Genomic DNA, 19636 nt, shown 5'->3' with positions numbered 1-19636 from the left:
TCCTCTCTAGTCATGCCTATTGCAAGTCATTCGTTTGCTTAGGCCAAAACCTTGGAATCAACCTTGACTCTGCTCTGTTATACCCTGGGTTGTGGTTGGGTTGATTCCAGCCCATTTCTTCTGGACCTCAAAGTACCCTGGGAGCCTCTCAGTGCTTCTGAGCATGGCTCATGAAGGTGCTTGGCTCAAATCATTTCAGGGATGTAAGACCAGAACTTTGATAAAAGGTGGCACAGAGGACTGTTGTAGTCTGTAGGAGAAATGGATGTGCTGGGTTAGGGAAGCCTTCCAGGAAGAGAAGACACTGGAGCTGGGTGACCTGTGGCGGTGTGACTCTGGAGAAGCTGAGTGATGTCAGAGTCCCCCTTTTGCCCTCAGGCTGCAGTTTGCTAGGGATGTGGGGGAAAGAAAGAACGAGCTCATGTTAACTGGAAACTGACAATATGCCAACTGCTGTAATCCATTCTACCCTGGGAGGTATGTGCTATTTCAAACCCCACTTATAGATGAGGAAGCCAAGAAGTGAATTGACTTTGCCTAAGGTTAATGGGGCAAAGCTGGGGTTCAAGGCCTGGTTTTTCTGGCTCCAGAGCCTGGGTCCTTTCTGCACTTTCGCTACCACCACCAAGTATGAGTAGCATGTATTCTTGGTGTCGCCCAGGAAAGTTAGCTGAAATTGTCCTCTACTCTGGCCTGTGCCCAGTTGGTGCTCTTCCTAACCCTCTCTACTTAGAGGAGCTCCAGGCTTAATGACCCCATTCACTCCTTCAACACATATTTATTGTTTCCCATATCTCCCCTGGGTTATGGGAATACCATGGTGAATAAAACAGACTGGGCTCATGTCTACCCTCAAAAAGCTTTTAGTATGGGGTAGAAAGAGAAAGAGGTAAACAAGAAATGTATATATATTCCACTTAAAAATGGTTAAGATGTTAAATTTTATGTTATGTGTATTTTACCATATACACAATTGGGAAAAAAATAATAATTAAAAAGCAGGGGCGCCTGGGTGGCTCAGTCAGTTAAGCATCTGATTCTTTTTTTTTTTTTTTAAAGATTTTATTTATTTATTTGACGATAGAGACATAGTGAGAGAGGGAACACAAGCAGGGGGAGTGCGAGAGGGAGAAGCAGGCTTCTCCCTCCCGCCAAGCAGGGAGCCCGATGTGGGGCTGGATCCCAGGACCCTGGGACCATGACTTGAGCCAAAGGCAGACGCTTAACAACCGAGCCAGCCAGGCGCCCCAAGCATCTGACTCTTGATGTCAGCTCAGGTCTTGATCTCAGGGTCGTGAGTTCAAGTCCTGCATTGGACTCCACACTGGGCATGGAGCTTACTAAAAAAGAAAGAAAGAAAGAGGAAAGAAAAGAAAGAAAGAGAGAGAGAAAGAAAGAAAGAGAGAAAGAAAGAAAGAAAAGAAAGAAAAGAAAAGGAAAGAAAGAAAGAAGGAAAGGAAAGAAAGAAAAAGAAAGAAAGTAAACAGCAGAATGTGCCTTGTGCTGTGAAGCAAATAATCAGGGAACTGTAACAGTGACAATAGGGGTGGGGGACTTTCTGTTTTAGGAATTCCAGAATTAGATGGTCCTTCCCTTTCCAGAATTCTTTTAGGTGGCCATGACAGGAGACCAAGACGCTTACTAGTTAGAGACTTCATTCTTCATAATGTCAGGCTTTATACCAATGCTTCAACCTTCTCCGTCAGGGTGGGATCCTTCAACCTTTGTGCAGGTGGGGCGTGCACAGGACTGGTTCACTCTGCACATGGGGCTGCCAGCAGAGGGGGTCACTGGTCCCTGTAGCTGCAGCTTACAAGCCCAGCCAGAGAAGAGGGTTTCAGTCCCTTTTGTTGGCTCCTTCTGCCCCGTCACAGTCTTCTTTCGCTTTATTTTCAGACTGATAAATGAACTTTTCCTAATTGTTAAATAAATAAATGCATTTGCAGATGTTATTACATGTTCTCCTTCCCCAGTGCAGATCGACCATTTTTCTCTTGGGAGAAATATGGAGACCTCGGTGTATCTGGTTTGAAAACAATAGTCACAGTGTAGAAATCCCACTGCTTCCCCTGAGAAGGAAGAATCATAACACAACTGTGTCAGTGTGTCTCAGAGTCCAATTAAGAGAGCTTCTTACAGACTTTGATAATACTAGGGTCAGGGAATAGACCCCAAGGTCCATTTAAATGACATTTAAAATGACACTTGAAGAAAAGGAAGGAACCAGAGAGGTGAAGTACTGAGTGGGAGGGAGTAATGTGTTCTAGGAAGAGGAATTACAAGTGCAAAGGTCCTGGGGCAAGATAGAACTTGGAAAGTTCTAGGAACAAGGAAAAGCCAGAATGGCTGGAAAATGTGAGATGAGTGAGGATTTTGGATTTTATTATGCATGCAATGGGATGCCATTTTAAGGATTTAAGCAGGAAATTAATTTAAGATCATGCCAGTTGCTAGGTGAAGAACGGATAAGGGATGGGTAGAACAGAAGTAGATATACCAGTTAGGATGCTATTGCAGGTTGTGGAAGGAAAACATAAGCTTCTCTTTAGAAAGCAAAAATATAATTAGAATATGAGCTTCCATTTTAATCAAGGAATCATTTTTTTTAAAGATTTATTTATTTATTTGACAGAGAGCACAAGCAGGCTGAGCAGCAGGGAGAGGGAGAAGCAGACTCCCTGCTGAGCAGGGAGCCCAAAGTGGGGCTCGATCCCAGGACCCCAGGATCATGACCTGAGCCTAAGGCAGGCGCTTAACTGACTGAGCCACCCAGGCGTCCCCTATGAAGGAATCATTTTTTTTTTTCTGTAAAATCCTTTTCGTGATAGATCTATTAAGCCAAGACAGTGGTTCTTAAAGTGTGGTCCCCTGGACCAACAGCATTGTCATCACCTGAGAACTTGTTAGAAATGCCAATTCTCAGGCATACGCCAGAAAAACAAAGTCAGAAACTCTGGGGATGAGGCTCAGCATTCTTTTATTAAGCTTTCCAGGTGATTCTGAGGCATACTCTTGTTTGGAAAGCACTGGGCTAAGAGTCTCAAGCAAATACTTTTTATATGCACTGTGGTGCAACCCACATAAGGAAGGATCTTCTTTCAATGTTTGTAAAACATTTAAGTAATTACATAGATCAGGGGTGCCTGGGTGGCTCAGTCGGTCAGGTCAGCGCTCAGTCAGTCAGCGGGGAGTCTGCTTCTCCCCCTCCCTGTGCTCCTCCCCCAGCTTGTGCTATCTCTCTCTCTCAAATAAATAAATAAATAAATAATAAATAAAATCTTAAAAAAATAATTACATAAATCATAAAACAATGACCAGTGAGCAAGCTAATTATAAAGATTCTAGTTCCAATAATATGTAGACTTAATCCTGGAAACCTTCCTGCTGAAAAACATCTTGAAATGCTAAATAACAATTATCCTTTGGAACATACAGCTGACTCATGAAAAAGTAAGAGAAATTCCCAGGGGCTAGAAGTGAAAGAGTTGAAAAAAGCAATAAACTTGTGAGCTGACTTTATGAATCTGGGGATGGGACAGGGAGAGGCTAAGGGACCGGGTGTCAGTAATCTACAAGCTTGGGTTTTCTTCTTTTGTTCTTAGCACATAATAATTCATAGTAACATAGACATTTACAGCTCACAAAGCACTTTCATACAAAAGATCTTATACATTGGAGAGTAATGTGTTGGTAGCTATCATGTGGTAAGATGCTACATTAATTTAGGAAGGCTTTGGAAGGAACTGAATATTTTTTATTGGAATCAAATAGATGGGAAGATAACGGTTTCATAAAATATTTTTTAGTCAGTGTGGCCTGAACTTCCCATGACCATATTGTACTTGCTTTACAATCATTGTCAAAAATAGATGGGGAATGTCCTTTTTGGGTATTGGCTATAAATACCCATATAGGGAAAGGAGATGATACCTCCAGGCCCCAATAAAAAATGGCTTCTTAACAGAGCTAGACCCATAGAAAAAGGGTAGGCCAGAAAAAACAAAACAAAGCATCCACTTGTACAGGAAGAGAAAGAGAATGCTTGAGGTTGTTTCAACTTCTGTCCTTGATAGGAAGGCAAAAACATAAAAACAAAGTATTGCTGGGATGTTGTAATCACAGGCCTGTCCTCATATGTAAGTTTGGGGTTTGGATTTATTTTCTCTGCTTAGTCTGGAAGCTTCAAAGTGGAGAAATCAACTTATAGTTGAGGGTGTCTGGCAGAAGCACACATGAAACTGCTTTGAGGAAACACACCTCAACCTAAGCCACATAGCATTCTCAAGGATAAAACTCGGCTAAAGATGAGCAACTGACCTAATCTTCCAAAATATATAAGGACACAATCCCTCATGAGCAAGAGTCAATAGACACCATCATCAGCATGATTAGACTCCTGTGAACTTGAGATAATGGATCTTTCAGATAAAAACTATGTTTAGAGGGACGCCTAGCTGGCTCAGTCAGTTAAGCGTCTGCCTTCAGCTCAGGTCATGATCCCAGGGTCCTGGGCTCAAGTCCTACATCTAGCTCTTTGCTCAGCAGGGGGTGGGGCCTGCTTCTCCCTCTGCCTATTCCCCCTGCTTGTGCTCTCTCTCTCTCTCTCTGACAGAAAAACCCCAAAAAACCCAAACCACAAAAACAAAAAAAAACCCCCACTATGTTTAGAATAATTAACAACATATAAGAAACAATAAAGATGTAAAAATGGTATCACACCAGGAAGACTTGAAAATAAATTAAAATTTGGGGCACCTGGGTGGCTCAGTCGGTTAAGTGTCTGACTCTTGATTTCAGCTCAGGTCATGATTTCAGGGTTGTAAGATTGAGCCCCACATCACGCTCCGTGCTGGCATGGGAGCGTGCTTCAGATTCTCTCCCTCTGCCCCTCTCCCACTTCTCTTAAAAACAAACAAACAAACAAACAAACAAAACAGGAAAAGAAATTAAAATTTAAAAGAATTTCTAGAAATGAAAAATACAGTAATTTAAGTTAGAAAATCAGGGGGAGAGTTAAACAGCCAATTAGATAGTCGAAGAGAGGAATATTAAACTGAAAGAGCTGAATATAGTATAGAGAAATGAAATCATAACTATGAGAGATTCAGACTGAAGAAATACAGCATCTGACTAATAGGAGTTCCAGTAGGAGAAAGTAGTAAGAAGGAAGGAAGGAGAGGCAGTATTTGAAATGTATGGCTAAGAATTAGCCAGAATTAATGATAGGCAATATTGCTACAATATAAACCTCAAAAACATTATGCTAGAAAAAGAAGTCAGATCTAAGAAACTACACACTGTGTGATTCTATTTATATGAGATGATCAAACAAGGCAAATCTATAGAGGAAGTGGGTGAGAGGTTGCTTGGAATGAGGAGCGGGATTGACAGTAAATGTGAATGAGGTGTCTCTGATGGAAATGTTTTAAACCGGGTTGTGATGCTTGCACAACTGTACAAATTTACTAGAAAATCATTGAACTTAAAATGTGTGAATTTTAGGGGTGCCTGGGTGGCTCAGTCGTTAAGCGTCTGCCTTCGGCTCAGGTCATGATCTCAGGGTCCTGGGATCGAGCCCCGCATCGGGCTCCCTGCTCAGCGGGAGGCCTGCTTCTCCCTCTCCCACTCCCCCTGCTTGTGTTCCCTCTCTCGCTGTGTCTCTCTCTGTCAAATAAATAAATAAAATCTTTAAAAAAAAAAAAAAAAAATGTGTGAATTTTATGACACGTAAATTGTGCCTCAACAAAGTTGTTAAAAAGAGAAGCAAAGCTAATGGTTCAAGATGTTTTAACTTTTAAAAAAGTCCTACCTTGCTAGCAGCTGGAGAAGAGGAAAATGGGGATTGATTGCTTAATGGGAATGGAGCTGCCTTTTGTGGGGATGAATACGTTCTAGAACTAGATGGAGGTGGTGGCTGCACAGCACTGGGAATGTACTAAATGTCACGGAATTGTACGCTTTAAAAGGGTTGCAAAGGTAATTTTTTGAATGTTTTAGCAGAATAAAGAAGATATGACTGGTTATAAAGGAAACTGCAATAAAGCTTACTATGCATCTTTTTCTGGAGGGTTTTAAAAAACTTTTCATCTTGAGGGGCGCCTGGGTGGCGCAGTCGGTTGAGTGTCCGACTTGGTTTTGACTCAGGTCATGATCTCAGGGTTGTGAGATCCAGCCCGAGTCTGGCTCTGCACTCAGCGAGGAGTTGGCTTAGGACTTTCTCTCCCTCTGCCCCTCCCCCGCTCTCTGTCTCTGTCTCTAAAATAAATAAATAAATCTTAAAAAAAAAAAACCACAACTTTTTATTTTTACGTAACTATAGGCACATAAGAAATTGCAAAAATAGGAGAGGTCCTATGTACCTGTCACCCAGTTTCCCTTAATGGTAGCATCTTACCATATTGTACCAGCAGTACATTGTCCAAACCAGGAAACTGGCATTGGTACAATACAATTAATTAAACTACAGGCCTTACTCAAAATTTTTTGATGAATTGTTTTAAAAGTTATAAAATACCCAGTGCAGATTTCCATTAGTTGAGATTGAACTGTTTTGTTGTTCTCATCCCATGGAAGAAAACATTTTGATTAAAAAAAAAAAATGGTTTCTGAACTTTTTTTTCTAAAACCTTAAAAACAACTGAAAATTTGCCTTTTTTTTTTTTTTTGAGAGAGAGAGAGGAGGGAGGGGCAGAAGGAGAGGGAGAGAGAGAATCTTAAGCTGGGCATGGAGCCCGACGTGGAGCTTGATCTCATGGCCCTGAGATCATGCCCTGAGCTGAAATCAAGAGTCGGATGCTCAACCAACTGAGCCACCCAGGATCCCTGTCATTTTGTTTTTTAGTATCTTCCGCCGGTGAAGACTAAATTAAGCGGGTGGCAGTGGAGATGAAGAAGGTGGTAAGAAGAAGGTGGAGACAGAAACAACTGGATGGAAAATGGTTTTGGAAATCCTAGGAGAAGGAGAACTCCAGGAGAGCATGTGGGTTTCTGGCTTCAGCAACTTGGTGACTGGCGGGACGTTTATTGAGATGGAGGAGTCTTGGGAAGGGATTGGTTTAAAGGGAAAATCATGAGTTTAGCCTCAGGCTTGTTCCGCAGGAGAGGTCTCTGAGACATCTAAGCGGAAGACCACTGGGTTGTTGGGTATGAGGTCTGGAGAACAGAAGAGAGGTCTGAGCCGAAGTCACACCATTGGAGAGGGGGCATCACACTTACACTAACTAGTATTTAAGTTCCCTCTCAACTCTGCTCGTGTATCCCATACATACTTACTAAATGATTCTAAGTCTTAGGGATGCAGACCTAAAAAAGACAGACGGGTTCGTGCCTGTCCTCGTGGGTCTTAAATTCAGTGTAGACACTGGTGTATCGCAGACCGGATAGGGTGGCGGCTATGCCCAGGCAGGCTACAGGATGGAGGTCACAATGTGTACTTTGTGATGAGGTCTATGGTATAACTGGTGGAGGAGCACCCTGAGGGCTAAGCCGTCCTCCTGTGGGGAGGATACGGGACCCACCATATGTTATCTCTCTGCCCTAGCACCTTCCATCGCAGGGCCAGCCACAGTCCTCTTTGGAGGTGAGCAAGTGGATAGGGAGGCAGGAGATGATGGGCTGGGAGGTGGTGTGGTGTGGAGGGTTGGGGAGCCCTGGGGGCCGATGGGACAGAGAGATGCTGGGGCCTCAGTTCCTCCTCCTTCCCAGTCCCAGGTAGAGAAGTCGGTGTGCTGCCTGCCACGGGACCCATCATGTGGCCGAACGTGAAGCACTTGTGGCAGATTTTTGTCCTGTGGGTCTTCTGGGTGCTCCTCTTGTGGCTGATGGCCCCGTGTCTGGATCCTAGACCTGAATCGGCCCCCCAGGAGAAACTGATGGTCTTGGTACCACTGCATTGCAACCGCCCTTGGCTCAAACTCAGGACAAGTGGCTGCCCATCTGAGATGCTAAACTCCTCCCTCCGGCACCACAGAGTTGGAGAGGGGAACGGGTTTGCTGCATGCTATGGGAAGACCGTGGAGTACCTGACTGGGGCAACAGAGTCCCTGACCCCTGTGCTCTGGTGGTTGGTCAGTGGTGAACCCCGAGCCCAGTCCCACCCCTTGTCCTTCCAAGGCCTAGCCCATGTCCCACTTTCCCACCCAAGCCCCTGCCCTTGGCCCTGGCTTAGCGCACCTCTCATCTTCATGGCCTTGACCCCTGACCGCCAGCACGGGGCCTCGCCCGCTACCAGGTGATACCCAGGTCCCAGCCCCCAATCTCCCTTCTGCTGTTTCCAGGGCATGAACTCAGCAAGCGGGCTTGGCCAAATGTGGGAGAAGCTGTTCAAGGTGATTCCCAGGCCCTCAGTGAGCCATTTCCATCTCTACTGTGGGACTTGTGCTTTGGTGGGGTACCCCACGACCCTGCGGGCCTCTGGCCTCAGCCACAACGTCAACCAGTGCACCGCAGCCTTCAGGTGGGTGCTGGGGAGAGGGCAGGGCATGGGAAGGTCAGGGCTGCCCTCAGAGTGCTGGCAGTTCCTGCTCTCCCTCCCAGGATGAGCCAGGGCCGTGCCCAGGGCTTTGAGACGGCGGGGAACCAAACCACAGGACGCTTCGTCTATTCCTGGAACACCAGCATCCGGGGCTCCTGGAGACAGCTGGTGCTGCTGCTGCTGAAGCTTTCTGGTCTGGCGTGGACTTCAGATGCCCCGAGTGAGGAGGTGATGGTCTGGGAACCCAGACGTTCTTGGTGCGGGGGTCAGGGGAGGGCACAGCAGGGGAGGAGAGAGGGGCTCCAGGGAGACCCTCTGCTGGCTTATTAGGGGCACCTGCAGAACCTTCGCAGGTCTCAGACTGCTGAAACTCCCCCACCTCCCAATTCTCTTAGATTCTGGAAGGTGGTCCTGTTCCCTAGTGGAATGGAAGGCAGAAAAGACCAGGTAAGGGGACAGGAGGGAGTAAGACGGAGCTGTGGGCTGCGGGGCCCAGGTTGGCCCCCTCTCCCTTCTTCCCCACCTCCTGGTGATCAGCCCCACCTTCCTCAGGTATAACCAGGGCAACTGGCTGGCTGATCAGGGTCAGTACGCATTCCTGGGGCTCATGGCTCTGTTCTGTGCCTTGCACACCCGTGACCAGGTTAGGAAAGATTCTGGTCTATTTCTCATAGAGGTATAGAGTCTAAAAATTTCAAGACCCTGCATCATCTGACCCCCTCCCCTGCCCTCCTCTCTCCCAGGCTCACACACTGGGCTTCTTGGTGTTCCCCAAACACCAGCTGCCTCCTGCTTCTCACACACTGCTGCCTCAGCCTGGAATGCCCTTCTCTTGTCTCCCTGGGGAGTCCTCTCTTCCTCCAATATGAGGAGGAGCAGCTAGTTGATGCTCTCTTTGCTGGGCTCCGGGGTCACACTGTGTGTTCAGAGTGTGTCTTCCCTGGAGAAGGTGAGCTCTGCTCTCCCAGCTCTAAGAGGAAGCCTATCACACTAGATGTTAAATGAGTGCTGAAGGGTGACTGGCGGACATGGGGGCAGGACAGGATCCAGCCTGTGACCCTGTGGCTCTCTCCTGTCTTATCCTCTTTCCCAGGTGCCTTATTTGGTTTGGGGACAGACCAGCTCATGAGGTGGTCCCATTACTGGTATGATAAATATTGGTTCGAGAATAACATGCACAGTTTCAAAGAAGAACAGAAGGTCATCCTCAAGCCGCAGTGTGAGGGGAAGGTTGTTATCTACTGCTGGCATGTTTTCCAACCTGTTCAGCCCCCTGGAGCTGACAGGTAGTCAAGGGGACCATGGAGCGTCAGAAAGGGGACCCCAGATACAGATCTGCTGCTAAATAAAACTATAGCTTATTTCTCTCATTGGATTCCTGGTGGTATTAGAGGGCTACATTCTATTCCAGATTCTTAAGAGCACTATATATATATATATATATATCTCACCAATAAATATATATATAACCAATAAATATAATCAAATGAAAAGGGGAAACAAGCAAACCCTAAAGTTGAGAACAAATCAAATGGATCTAACCGTATATCAAATTAATAACACAAGCACCAGAGAAAAGAATTATTTCAAGTTCCTTTGGAACTCAGTACACTGTGTATCCTTTGCAGGATATATTCTGTGTACAAAAAGGCCTACAAAGAAATTTTAAACGTCATTCAGTAGATTTATTATAATATTGGTATTATTTTTGAAACTGTATGATGACTATCGTGGAATAAAGTAAATAAGTAATTATATTAATATTATTAGGAACCAAATACAAAGTCAGACAGGTAGAGTAAAAACCCTGTGACATTAAATTCAAACTGGAAATATCATTATAAACTCAATTTTTAAGTTATTTTTTATTGTGGCAAAATATACATAACATTTGCCATTTTAACCATTTTAAAGCGTGCAGTTCCAGGGCATTAAGTACACACTGTTGTGAAACCAACACCACCGTGAACTCACGATTTTCCAAATACATTTTCTGCTCTGGCATCTGAACGGTCTAAAAGCCTGAACATACCAGTAGCAATGATCAATCCCGGAACTCAGATTTTGTTTTCTAAACACTTCTTTCCCATGGAAAGATTCCAAGTCTGGACAGGAAAAGTAGAAGGAAAACCCAGACCTCAAAGTTGGGAAGATCTGAACATCAAAAATAGCACTTGTCGTGATGGACTCACAGGGAATACATAAAAAATCCCGAGTCCATAATGAGACTCAGAAATAAAAACAATTTGTTGGCAGAGACTATTACATCAACTGGGGAGGGGGAAGCATTTGTCCTGCTTTCTTTGTAGAAACGGTGGTTCAAGGCAACTAAATAGCCTCAGTCAATGAGGGTGTGCGGTTGCTGGGTGTGTAAAATAAATATCCACTACATTCGACCTCCCTGTCTGCCCAATAAGCACACACACACGAACAAAATGCATATACCCTCATATGACCAGGCGCACACGTACCCGCCTCCCCAAGGTCGCTGCAGCATACCGGCTGGTCTAGCGTGGAGCCAGAGTCCAAAAATCCCCAAAGCTGTGAGCAGTGCCCCAGCCCATCGTCATGTTATTCTAGGTACTGGACCCATCATGACATCATATAAACATATTATTTAGAGGAATAACATTATCCACTACAAAAATAGAGTCTTCAAGCATTGGCTGTCCCCGGAGAGAGGTTGGAAAATAATTGGATGGGAAACTGCTACCTTCTTTTCTACTTAATTTTGTAACCAGGTGCATGCACTGGTTTCATTTTAAATAAATGAAACCAAAATCTGTGGAGAAAAAAAAAGTTTGAGTGGACAGAAATGTACTTTTAACCACATCACGAAGTTTTCCTGTAGATTCTTTTCTCATGAGGGGCCAGGAGGCTCTTCCTTTCCCCTGTCTGCCTCCTGCCCAGCAACGCTGCACCGGCAAGAGAGGCCCCCATCTCAGAGGGGTGCCCCACACCGGCCTTGGCACACAGTCTTGCCTGTTTTATTCCCGTCCCCATTACACTTGATTTCCAAGCCCTCCCTTGTCTGCTGGGCCCTGGGCTGAATGCCAAGGGGAAGGCGGTTATCCACAAGGCCTCCATGCAGGAATTCACAATGTGACTTGTGTGGTGGGGTCCCTGATACCGGGCTGGCATGAAGAACCCCATGGGGCATCAGCCCCTTCTCCTCCAGGGAGGCCACAGGATACACCAAATGTTGCCTCTCCCCTCCCTCCCCTCAGCCTCCAGGGGCGAATCCTGTAGAGCTTAGCAGGTGACCGTGAAGGAGGTGGCCAGCGCAGTGGGGTGCTGGTGAAATTGGTGACCACAGCTTCCTACCCTTCCCAGTGTTTGGTGTCTGAGTCAGCCGGCCACTTGGCCATGAGCGTGGGACAGTAATGAAGCCTTCATGGTGGATTTTAGGCTCATGGGCTGCCTTGATGTTCACCTGTGGCTGATGCTTCTGCTCTGGTCAGGAAGGTCTGACTTGAGCGGTTTAGCTGGTTAGAGCTCCAAGAGCCTGCCATTGTTCTTGGGACCCACAGGCACACCCCTGGACCCCATAAACCCAGGGTATCCATCCAATCAGCTTGGAAACACTTTGAAAGGGCTCTCCAGCCCTCTCGTCCACCAAGATGTTCTGTGACACTTTCTCTGGCTTCAACGAGCGGCCAGTGAGTCTCTTCTGGACCTCCAGGTCATTCTGCGAGTGTTTGTATATGTCCAGGCGTGCCTTCCCTGGAGAAGAGCTCCTCTTTTCAGTGCTCATTGTGCAGCTTTGTGATGCGCAGGTTTAACGAGTATTTGCCAAGTGAATGAAGAGCTGGATTAGGGGCAGGGGCAGCAAGCAGCCCATTTTCTCCACAAGGTTTCTATATTTGGAGTTGGGCAGACAAGAGGTGGGCCCTTACACAGAGAAGGGAGTTACATCCACTCCAGTACAACTTGTTAAGCCACAGTGCGACACCAGAAGGCCAGGGAATCAGCCAGCTAGAATGTGAGGCTAGTCTTGGCCTGCCACGAGCCTTAGACTCTTGGAGCTGCCGGGTAGGGCTGGAATACTCAGATCTAGGAGAGATTATGACAGGAAACCAAGATAGGAGGTATAAGAGTGATGTATGGATTATCAGGCACCGGATAAAAGCCTTCCCTGATCCCCTCACCTCAACAGCTAGCGGTAATTAAGAAGAACCAAATTTGAATACAAGTTCTCATCTCCCTCCCCACCTCCACACACAAGGCCATGTGCTGAGATCAGAGAGCAGCCACTCTCCGTGGGACACGATGCACCGCGCTAGCGGGGAAACGCACTCTCCTCGGACCCCTGACTCATTCACCTTTTTACCTCCAAGCCTTCCCACCTGTGTCAAGCTTCGGGTCTCACGAAGGCATATGAGAAGCTGCTAACATCGGTTAACAAAGGACTAAGAAGGAAGGTCACCATGTCCACACCGTGACAGATTACCCATATAAACGAACTGGGTGAGACCCATGGGACCCGGGAGCACAGCTCTACCTTCTCTGGAGGAGCCTCCCTTCTGAGCCTCACCTCCATCGGGGTCTATAGGCAAACCCGGGTTCCAGCAGGGTAGACGGGAGGAAATTCCAGGGCCCTAAATGAGACCCTATGTTCTTCATGTTTCCTTGTCTACTTTCTAAGTGTGGTGAGCAGAGCTGAGCTTGCACTCCTTCCCCACTGTGCTGGAGGATCACACAGGGGACGTCGCTGCTTGCGGCACACTGACAGCCCCTGCTCTTCCAGCCCCCCGCCTCCGTGCGCCACTACCCCTGCTCTTCCCACCCCCTGCCTGTTCTTCCGATTCCCCGCCTCCACGCGCCACTGCCCCTGCTCTTCCGACCCCTCGCCCCCGCCCGCCACTGCCCCTGCTCTTCCGACCCCCCGCCTCCACGCGCCACTGCCCCTGCTCTCCCGACCCTCGCCTCCGTGCGCCACTGTCCCTGCTCTTCCGGGCCCCTGCCTCCTTGTGCCACAGACCCCCGCTCTTCAGGGCTAGCGTTTGCACGGAGCTCAGCTGCTCCCTTCCCCGGGCCTGGGGAGTGAACAGGTGGTCAGTGGGTCACGGGGTAGGAGGTGAGGTATTGCGGGCTGGGGGTGGGGGGACACAACGCATGAAGGTGTCCCCTGTCCAAAGGCCAATTCAACAACCAGCTGGCTGAAAAGGGACCTGTTCATGGGCTGAGAGGAGGCCTGCATGCAAAGTCAGCCTGGGAGTTGCCCTGATGCTTTTGTGGGTGAAGTATCCCCACGCCCACAGGTACTTCTCACGGCCCCAGAGCGGAGAGGCTCTGAGGTTGCTCACCACGGCGCTGCATCTGCACAGCCCGCTTTCACCGGCAGGCTGTCTGCCTCGTTTGACCAGTGCTTCCAGATGGGCCCCGAAGCTCCTCATGAAGCTGGAGACCACCATCCCCAGAGCTCCTGGGCTCTATCTCCTCCCTGACTCCTTTCTCTACTCCGATGAAGTCCAGCCTCCTCTGTGTGAGAACATGGAGGTCAAGCGGCTAGTGGTCTGTGCTCTCCTCCGTAGGCACCGATGCTGGGAGACCCCACCCAGGCCAGCAGGCCAAGGAGGAACTATTTCAGCTGATCCCCAGGCCGCAGCAAAACTCCAAGACCTGCCCACGCCAGTCCTGCACTGAACAGCGCGGGACTCGGGGAGTCTGCAGTCTTCGAGCCATGGGACCTCCACCGATGAGCACCACACTGTGTCCCGGGGTGGGGGGGTGAGGGTGGTGAGCAGGGCTGGCCTGTGAGCCCCAGTGCCCTCCTGACTTCCTATCTCTGCAGAATGAACCAGGCCCCGTTTTTAGGTTCAGGGAACACGGGCAACAAACAGAGCCTACGGGCACATAAAGGACCCGAGAACGTCCGTGAGCTGGCAAGAATATCCAGGCGCTGCTGAAGCCTCCAGATGTAGTGTGGACTGCAGGGGTCTTGAGCCAAGGCGGACAAGGGCAACTTTCATCAGGTGGTGTGATTGGCGGAGGCCCCAGGCTTGGAGCGGACAGCCCTTGGCTTTTTGGTGTAAATGTTGATCTTGCCGTCACTCTACCGCCTGTGATTGTGCGCTCCCCACCCCCCTTGCTAACATACAACCAGTTTTTCCTTCCCTACCTCATGCTAGGCAGCTTTTCTACCTTTAAGCTGCTGTTAGTCCCAAGTAGGGAAGCAGAGGAGGCAAGGTAATTAGGTTGTGCTCTGGTGATCCTTGTTTTAACACGCCAAGTTCGGAGACTTGTTGAGAGAATGGGGTGCTGCACCCACCAGACCCAGGCACTCCCCAGGCACAAGAACGTGGCCCAGACTCTGGCTCAGCTCTTGTCCCCTCCTACTCTCAGGACTTTCTGGCCTGTACCAGCCTCTAGCAAAACAGATGAGGAGAAGGTGGGAGGAGAAAATTTTGTGAAAGGAGACCTCTGCGCTCAGCTCTGACCTTTTCCCTCAGGGTTCTAGTGACCAACTTCACCGTCCTCAAGTACATCCACAAGACCTAGTTGGTCAGGGACATTTCCCAACCACCGACTCGCTGTGGCATGTGATGAGGAGAAGGAGAGGAAGCTTTGGCCCGATGCCCTTAGGCAAGGTTGGGTCCTGTCTGGAAGGTCCACACTCTTCTCTAAGCTAAAGAACTGGAAGCGAAGGACCAAAAAGTAAGGAACCAAGAGAAGTCCTGTTTGTCCTTGAGAACTCCGAGCACAGAAAAGGCCAGGTGAGGATTCTCAGTCACAGGGAAACTGACTAGAGGTGGCGCCCAGAGCCCAGCATCTCTGGGGCCCCAGATCTAGTTCTGGGGGAGGGGGTTCTAAACTGCAACTTTTTACTAAGCATCTGTTGCGGAGTCCCATACCATGAGTTTTTGGAACAAAGCTTCGGCTGTGGTGAACAGCCCCCCCATCCGCTCTGTGTGATGCAGTGGAATACGAGGGGCCTGAACCCTGAGTAAGTAGGTTTGGGGGAGTGGAGTGCTGCTCTCAAGCCCCCACATTCTGAACTGGGCCTTAGCTCCATCCTCAGGCTTAGGAGATTCCAGATTACAGTTGAAGGGCCAGAGGAAGGCCAAGCCCAGCTTCTTTAAAGAAAACTGTTCTCTTAGGCTTCGAAGAAGTCGCCAACCGTGTCTTAAGCCAGTGAACGAGGTTCAGTCCAGGGTACCTCCACCAGGGTCAGTCCATAAGTGACGAATTCTGCCATTGTCTATCCTCTTTATTGGCTTGACACGTGGCTGGATTACAGGGGACCAGAGTTGGTCCCCGTTGGTATGCCCAGGAAGGGACGCCAAGGGCATTCACCCAGAGCAGAAGGGGGATGAGGCCAGATGGGAGTGTCTGAACTCCAGAGACCGACTAGCCAAAGGTCAACTCAGTGTTTTTGAAGCCCTAGAACTTGTTTTAAGTCAAGAACATATGATGGTTCTCATTATCCATGAGTTCAAATCTAGATTCCAAGGCCCTCTATAATCTCCCTGCCTCCCCATCCAACCTCAGCCCCAGCACGCTCTGCCACAGGCCGACCCATCTCACCAGCAAGGTTAGCAACCCCGCCGGACTCCTCCATCCTTCAAGGGTCAGCTCATGCCTTCCTTCCTCGGTCCCCGGAATTTCTATGCACTTCTTGTCAGCACAGAGAATGGTCTGTGACTCATCGATGAGTGTTCTTGCCAACTGGACTCAAGCTCCCTGTGGACGGGGGCTTTGTCTTGTTGCCTTCTGTCAGAATGCAGGCAGACAGCAAATTCATGCCACCTGACAGGAATCTTTAGCAAATCCTTCCTTCGCAGATGCCCTGCTGTGCTGCGGCGGCCCAGTGACGAAGTGGAGACAGCAGCAGGGAACAAAGGCAGAGACGCGGGGTTTATTGTTGGCGGGGAGGAGAAAGATTCGGTGAGGTGCTGGGATAATATATTCGAGACAAGAGGCAGCAGACGCCCCTTGGCCAGAGCGAAACTCCTCTAGGTGACTCTGTGGGCCACAGGCAGCTGTGACTTGCCTCATTCCCATGTGAGCCGGGGCCTTTCCCCAGCCTTGCAGGTTTCCTTCCCTCCTCCTTGGGCCACGACAACCATTTGTCCGTCCGTGTAGTCCCAGGCTGGCCCGGATCCTGCCCTCACTGTGGCTGCTATCTGGAGATGGCTTGGGTAGTGCCGGGGCTGGGGCACAGCGGGACTGGCCCTGGGGATGTCAGACTTTGAGTCAGGGACTCGTCCAACTTGCGGGTCTCGGCTTCCAGGACGGTGGCCTCAGGGGCCTGGGCCACGGCCAGCAGTGAGTGGGAGAGGCTGTGGTGTAGGCCCGCTAGCTCACGGCTGGTCTGCACCGAGCGAGCAATGTAGTCCTGCCTCTGCTTCCGCTCCAAGGCCAGCTGGGCTCGCAGCAGGGCCACCTGGGGCGGGGGGAGGGGGGGGGAACCAAGAGGGAAAGAGTAATTAAGGGCCTTGAAGCTGCCCCAAGTCCCCCCCTGCTCCGCTCTTGGGGCTCTTGGGAGAGAGCATTTGAATCAACTACCACACACAAATCTCAGGATCAGGCTCTAGGGTGTTTGGGGCGAGGGCCCTTGGGAGTCACTGGAAATCCAGTGATTCTCCACCCTGGCTGCATAGGAGACTCAAGTAGGGACCTTAAAAACAACAGCAACAACAGAACTACTCATCCACTTTATTGAGGGATCATTTATATGTAATAAAATGCCGGGATTTCAAGTGCACATTGTGATGAGTTTGATCATGTACATACACACTTATAACCGCTATTCCGATCAAGATACAGAATATTTTAATCACTGCAGGAAGCTCTACTGTGCCCCTTTGGGAGCTTTTGATAAATACTCTGACTTAATTAGACTGCGGTGAGGCCTGGGCATCAGTATTTTTTCAAAGCTCCCCAGGTGGTTCTCATGTGCAGCCAGGGTTGAGAATCAGTGACGAGCCCTTGTTTCTTGGATGAGTACACTGAGACTACCAGGAGGTGGTTACTGGGCGCTCAGGGCAGGGCCAGGACTAAGGTGAGGCAGAGAGGAACCTGGGGTGTAAAATTGAAGGAGGGACTCCAGGTCGACAGCGAGCATCTCCTTAAATTCTCACCCTGTGTGCCTCCCTTGCCTCACCCTAGTCCGGGCCCTGTCTCAGGGCTGCTTCGTATGAATCCAAATTAATAGCCGGGTCTAGCTGCATAGTCAGGCTCTGCCAGTAATGACTGTCAGTTTCTGAAACGGGCTCAGAAATAGAAATTCCACAGTTCTTATGACTCCCGGGCCTTGAGAGACAGGGTGAGCCTTCAGGTGCGGCCTATGAGGCAAGAAGGCCCTTGATCCTGGCTTTCTCGGGGGGGGCGGCTGGAGCCGAGCTCTGAGGTACGGATCTTGGTGCTGGTGCCCGGCTACCCTGCCTGGTGTGCTGGCAACAGTCCTGCGTGCAGGGTGCATGTGAGGGCAGAGGAGGCCGGATGCTTGTGTCTGCTTTCCTCTGGCCTCCCAGAATCTTCCGTCTGCCCCTCAACCCTCTTCCTTCTCCTTTTCCTTCCTAGGTAGGAACCTGGCAGTCTGGGGGTCTAAAGCATGCTTTCTTCCCCGCTCCCACCCTAAGCAGATGGGAGGTTGAGTTGGGACTGGGCTCTTCTTGCCTCCCACACAGACTGAAGTTCTCTGAGGGAGGAACTATTTCCCATCTCCCTGCTGGAAGGGCACAAAGGGTCAAGCACACAGCAGATACTCACGCCTTGTTGCCTGACTGCAAGGGAGGGAAAAGGGGCTTAGAAAGCTGATCCTTCTAGAACATACCTCTTTCTGCAGTTCAGCGATGTGCTTGGCATCTGAGGAGCCCTTCTGTCCTCCCCTTCCATCCTATGGAAGACAAATGCCATTCCTATTGGAATAGGCCTTCCCGCCCTGGGGGTTCTATAGGCATCTTCAGCCAGCTCATCCCAATCCTGGGGGCCAAGGTAAGGGCTATGGGCCAGAAATGCCCAAAACCAGACTGGACTCCATAGGGTACCTTGACCCTTGGGCAAGGAAGCCCAGGAGGGCCCAAGCCAGCCTAGTGGATGACGCCCATGGAGACCTGATGCTGAACATCCAAAAGGCTTAGCTTTTGGCATTGGCTTCTTTGAGTCACCTTTTCATTTACAGAAGTATGCCACGCATCTGCCTGTGCCAGCCCTGGGCTGTGAGCTAGGGATGCAGAAAGGAAGTAAGACAAGGTGCCTGCCCTTGGGAAGCTTTCATAAAGGAAGGGGAACGGAGAGCTGGGAGATGCTCAGCCACCAGAAGCAGTCTCTCCCAGACAGGCTGCAGCACTGTTTATTGATGGGCATAACCCAGCTAAAAGAGTGCTGGTTTGGGGAGTCTTCCCCCAATTCCTTACCCCAAAAAGGGAGTCTAGTCCCAGGAAATACCATGGACTCTAATCTTGTAAATTCAGTACTACAAGGGAGGAGATCTGAGAGGCCCACAAAGCTGCTATCAGGATCGTAGGCACATTAGGTTCTGGCAAGCACCACCCGACACCCATTCGCCTGGGATTCTGACCAGAAGCCCGATGAGCCCCGCTCCTGGATGAGCCTGAGGCCCTGGTCTGGAATCAGGGAGGTTACACATCAGGGAAGGCCTTCTGAGCTCCTGAGAAGGTAGGGCTGCAAGCCGTGACTCCATCCCCACCCACTGAGGATGGGCCTCCTTCCTGGGTCAGGGACAGACTGAGCTTTGCAGAAGCCAGCCAGGAGGGGGCTCCCCGGATCGGCTCACATGGCCGTCTCCCCCTGTGGGGTAGCCTGGGACAGGCACTGCAGGGGGCTGTTTCTGGTGGCCGGATGTGGGCTCTCTGGAGGCTACAGTCAAGCAAAAGAGGCAAACCTGCTGTGTGGGGAGTGAAGCTGTGGCTTCCCCGACCTCCGGGACGCTGGGCCTCGATGCGCGCATGGAGTCCCTCTTCAGCTTCCTGCGCTCGCGCTCCACCTGCCGGGATGCAGGTGAGAAGTCAGGGTTTGGCTTGGCTCTGGGGCTGGAGCAGAACTGCCTTTTGCGAGAGAAGGCCGGTGTGTGCTCGGCTGTGGGTGTAGGTGTGAGCAGGGGACAGCAACACGAGAAGCTAAACTGGGAGGAGGAGGGCGCAGGCCAGAGCAGCCCTGAGAGCAGAGACGCTGCTGGGGCGAAGAGGTAGGGCCCAC

General features: G+C 49.7%; 2 protein-coding genes across 12 annotated transcripts in view; one reads left to right on the top strand and one right to left on the bottom strand.

The window, feature by feature from the left end:
• The first annotated feature begins 7746 nt into the window (after positions 1-7746).
• C10H20orf173 (chromosome 10 C20orf173 homolog) lies at positions 7747-9819 on the top strand. 2 transcript variants are annotated; one of them, XM_036084403.2, is made up of 4 exons: positions 7747-8066; positions 8277-8455; positions 8536-8701; positions 9567-9819. In XM_036084403.2, exons 1-4 carry the CDS (start codon positions 7749-7751, stop codon positions 9600-9602), a joined length of 699 nt encoding a protein of 232 aa, XP_035940296.2. In that variant the 5' UTR covers positions 7747-7748; the 3' UTR covers positions 9603-9819. The 2 variants fall into 2 exon arrangements, with proteins under 2 accessions (XP_035940296.2, XP_035940298.2); XM_036084405.2 differs by lacking the exon at positions 9567-9819 and adding an exon at positions 8869-8920.
• Positions 9820-10311: 492 nt separating this feature from the next.
• CEP250 (centrosomal protein 250) overlaps positions 10312-19636 on the bottom strand; it is a 52503-nt gene continuing 43178 nt past the window's right edge. For 9 of the 10 annotated variants that reach the window (XM_036084429.2, XM_036084434.2, XM_036084431.2 and 6 more), the window contains 3 exons: positions 19323-19424; positions 18252-18314; positions 14667-16859 (listed from right to left, as the gene is read on the bottom strand). In XM_036084429.2, coding sequence (XP_035940322.2) covers positions 16596-16859; positions 18252-18314; positions 19323-19424 — 429 coding nt within the window. In that variant the 3' untranslated portion in view covers positions 14667-16595. Of the gene's footprint in view, positions 12527-13779; positions 16860-18251; positions 18315-19322; positions 19425-19636 lie in introns of those variants that run through there. The other variant, XR_013442020.1, reaches the window with a different exon arrangement.

Source organism: Halichoerus grypus, chromosome 10 (genome assembly GCF_964656455.1).
Source record: "Halichoerus grypus chromosome 10, mHalGry1.hap1.1, whole genome shotgun sequence".
In the NCBI taxonomy this organism is placed as follows: Eukaryota; Metazoa; Chordata; class Mammalia; order Carnivora; family Phocidae; genus Halichoerus; species Halichoerus grypus.
Note: the sequence above shows the minus strand (reverse complement) of the source record. Positions and strands in the feature narration are given on the sequence as shown.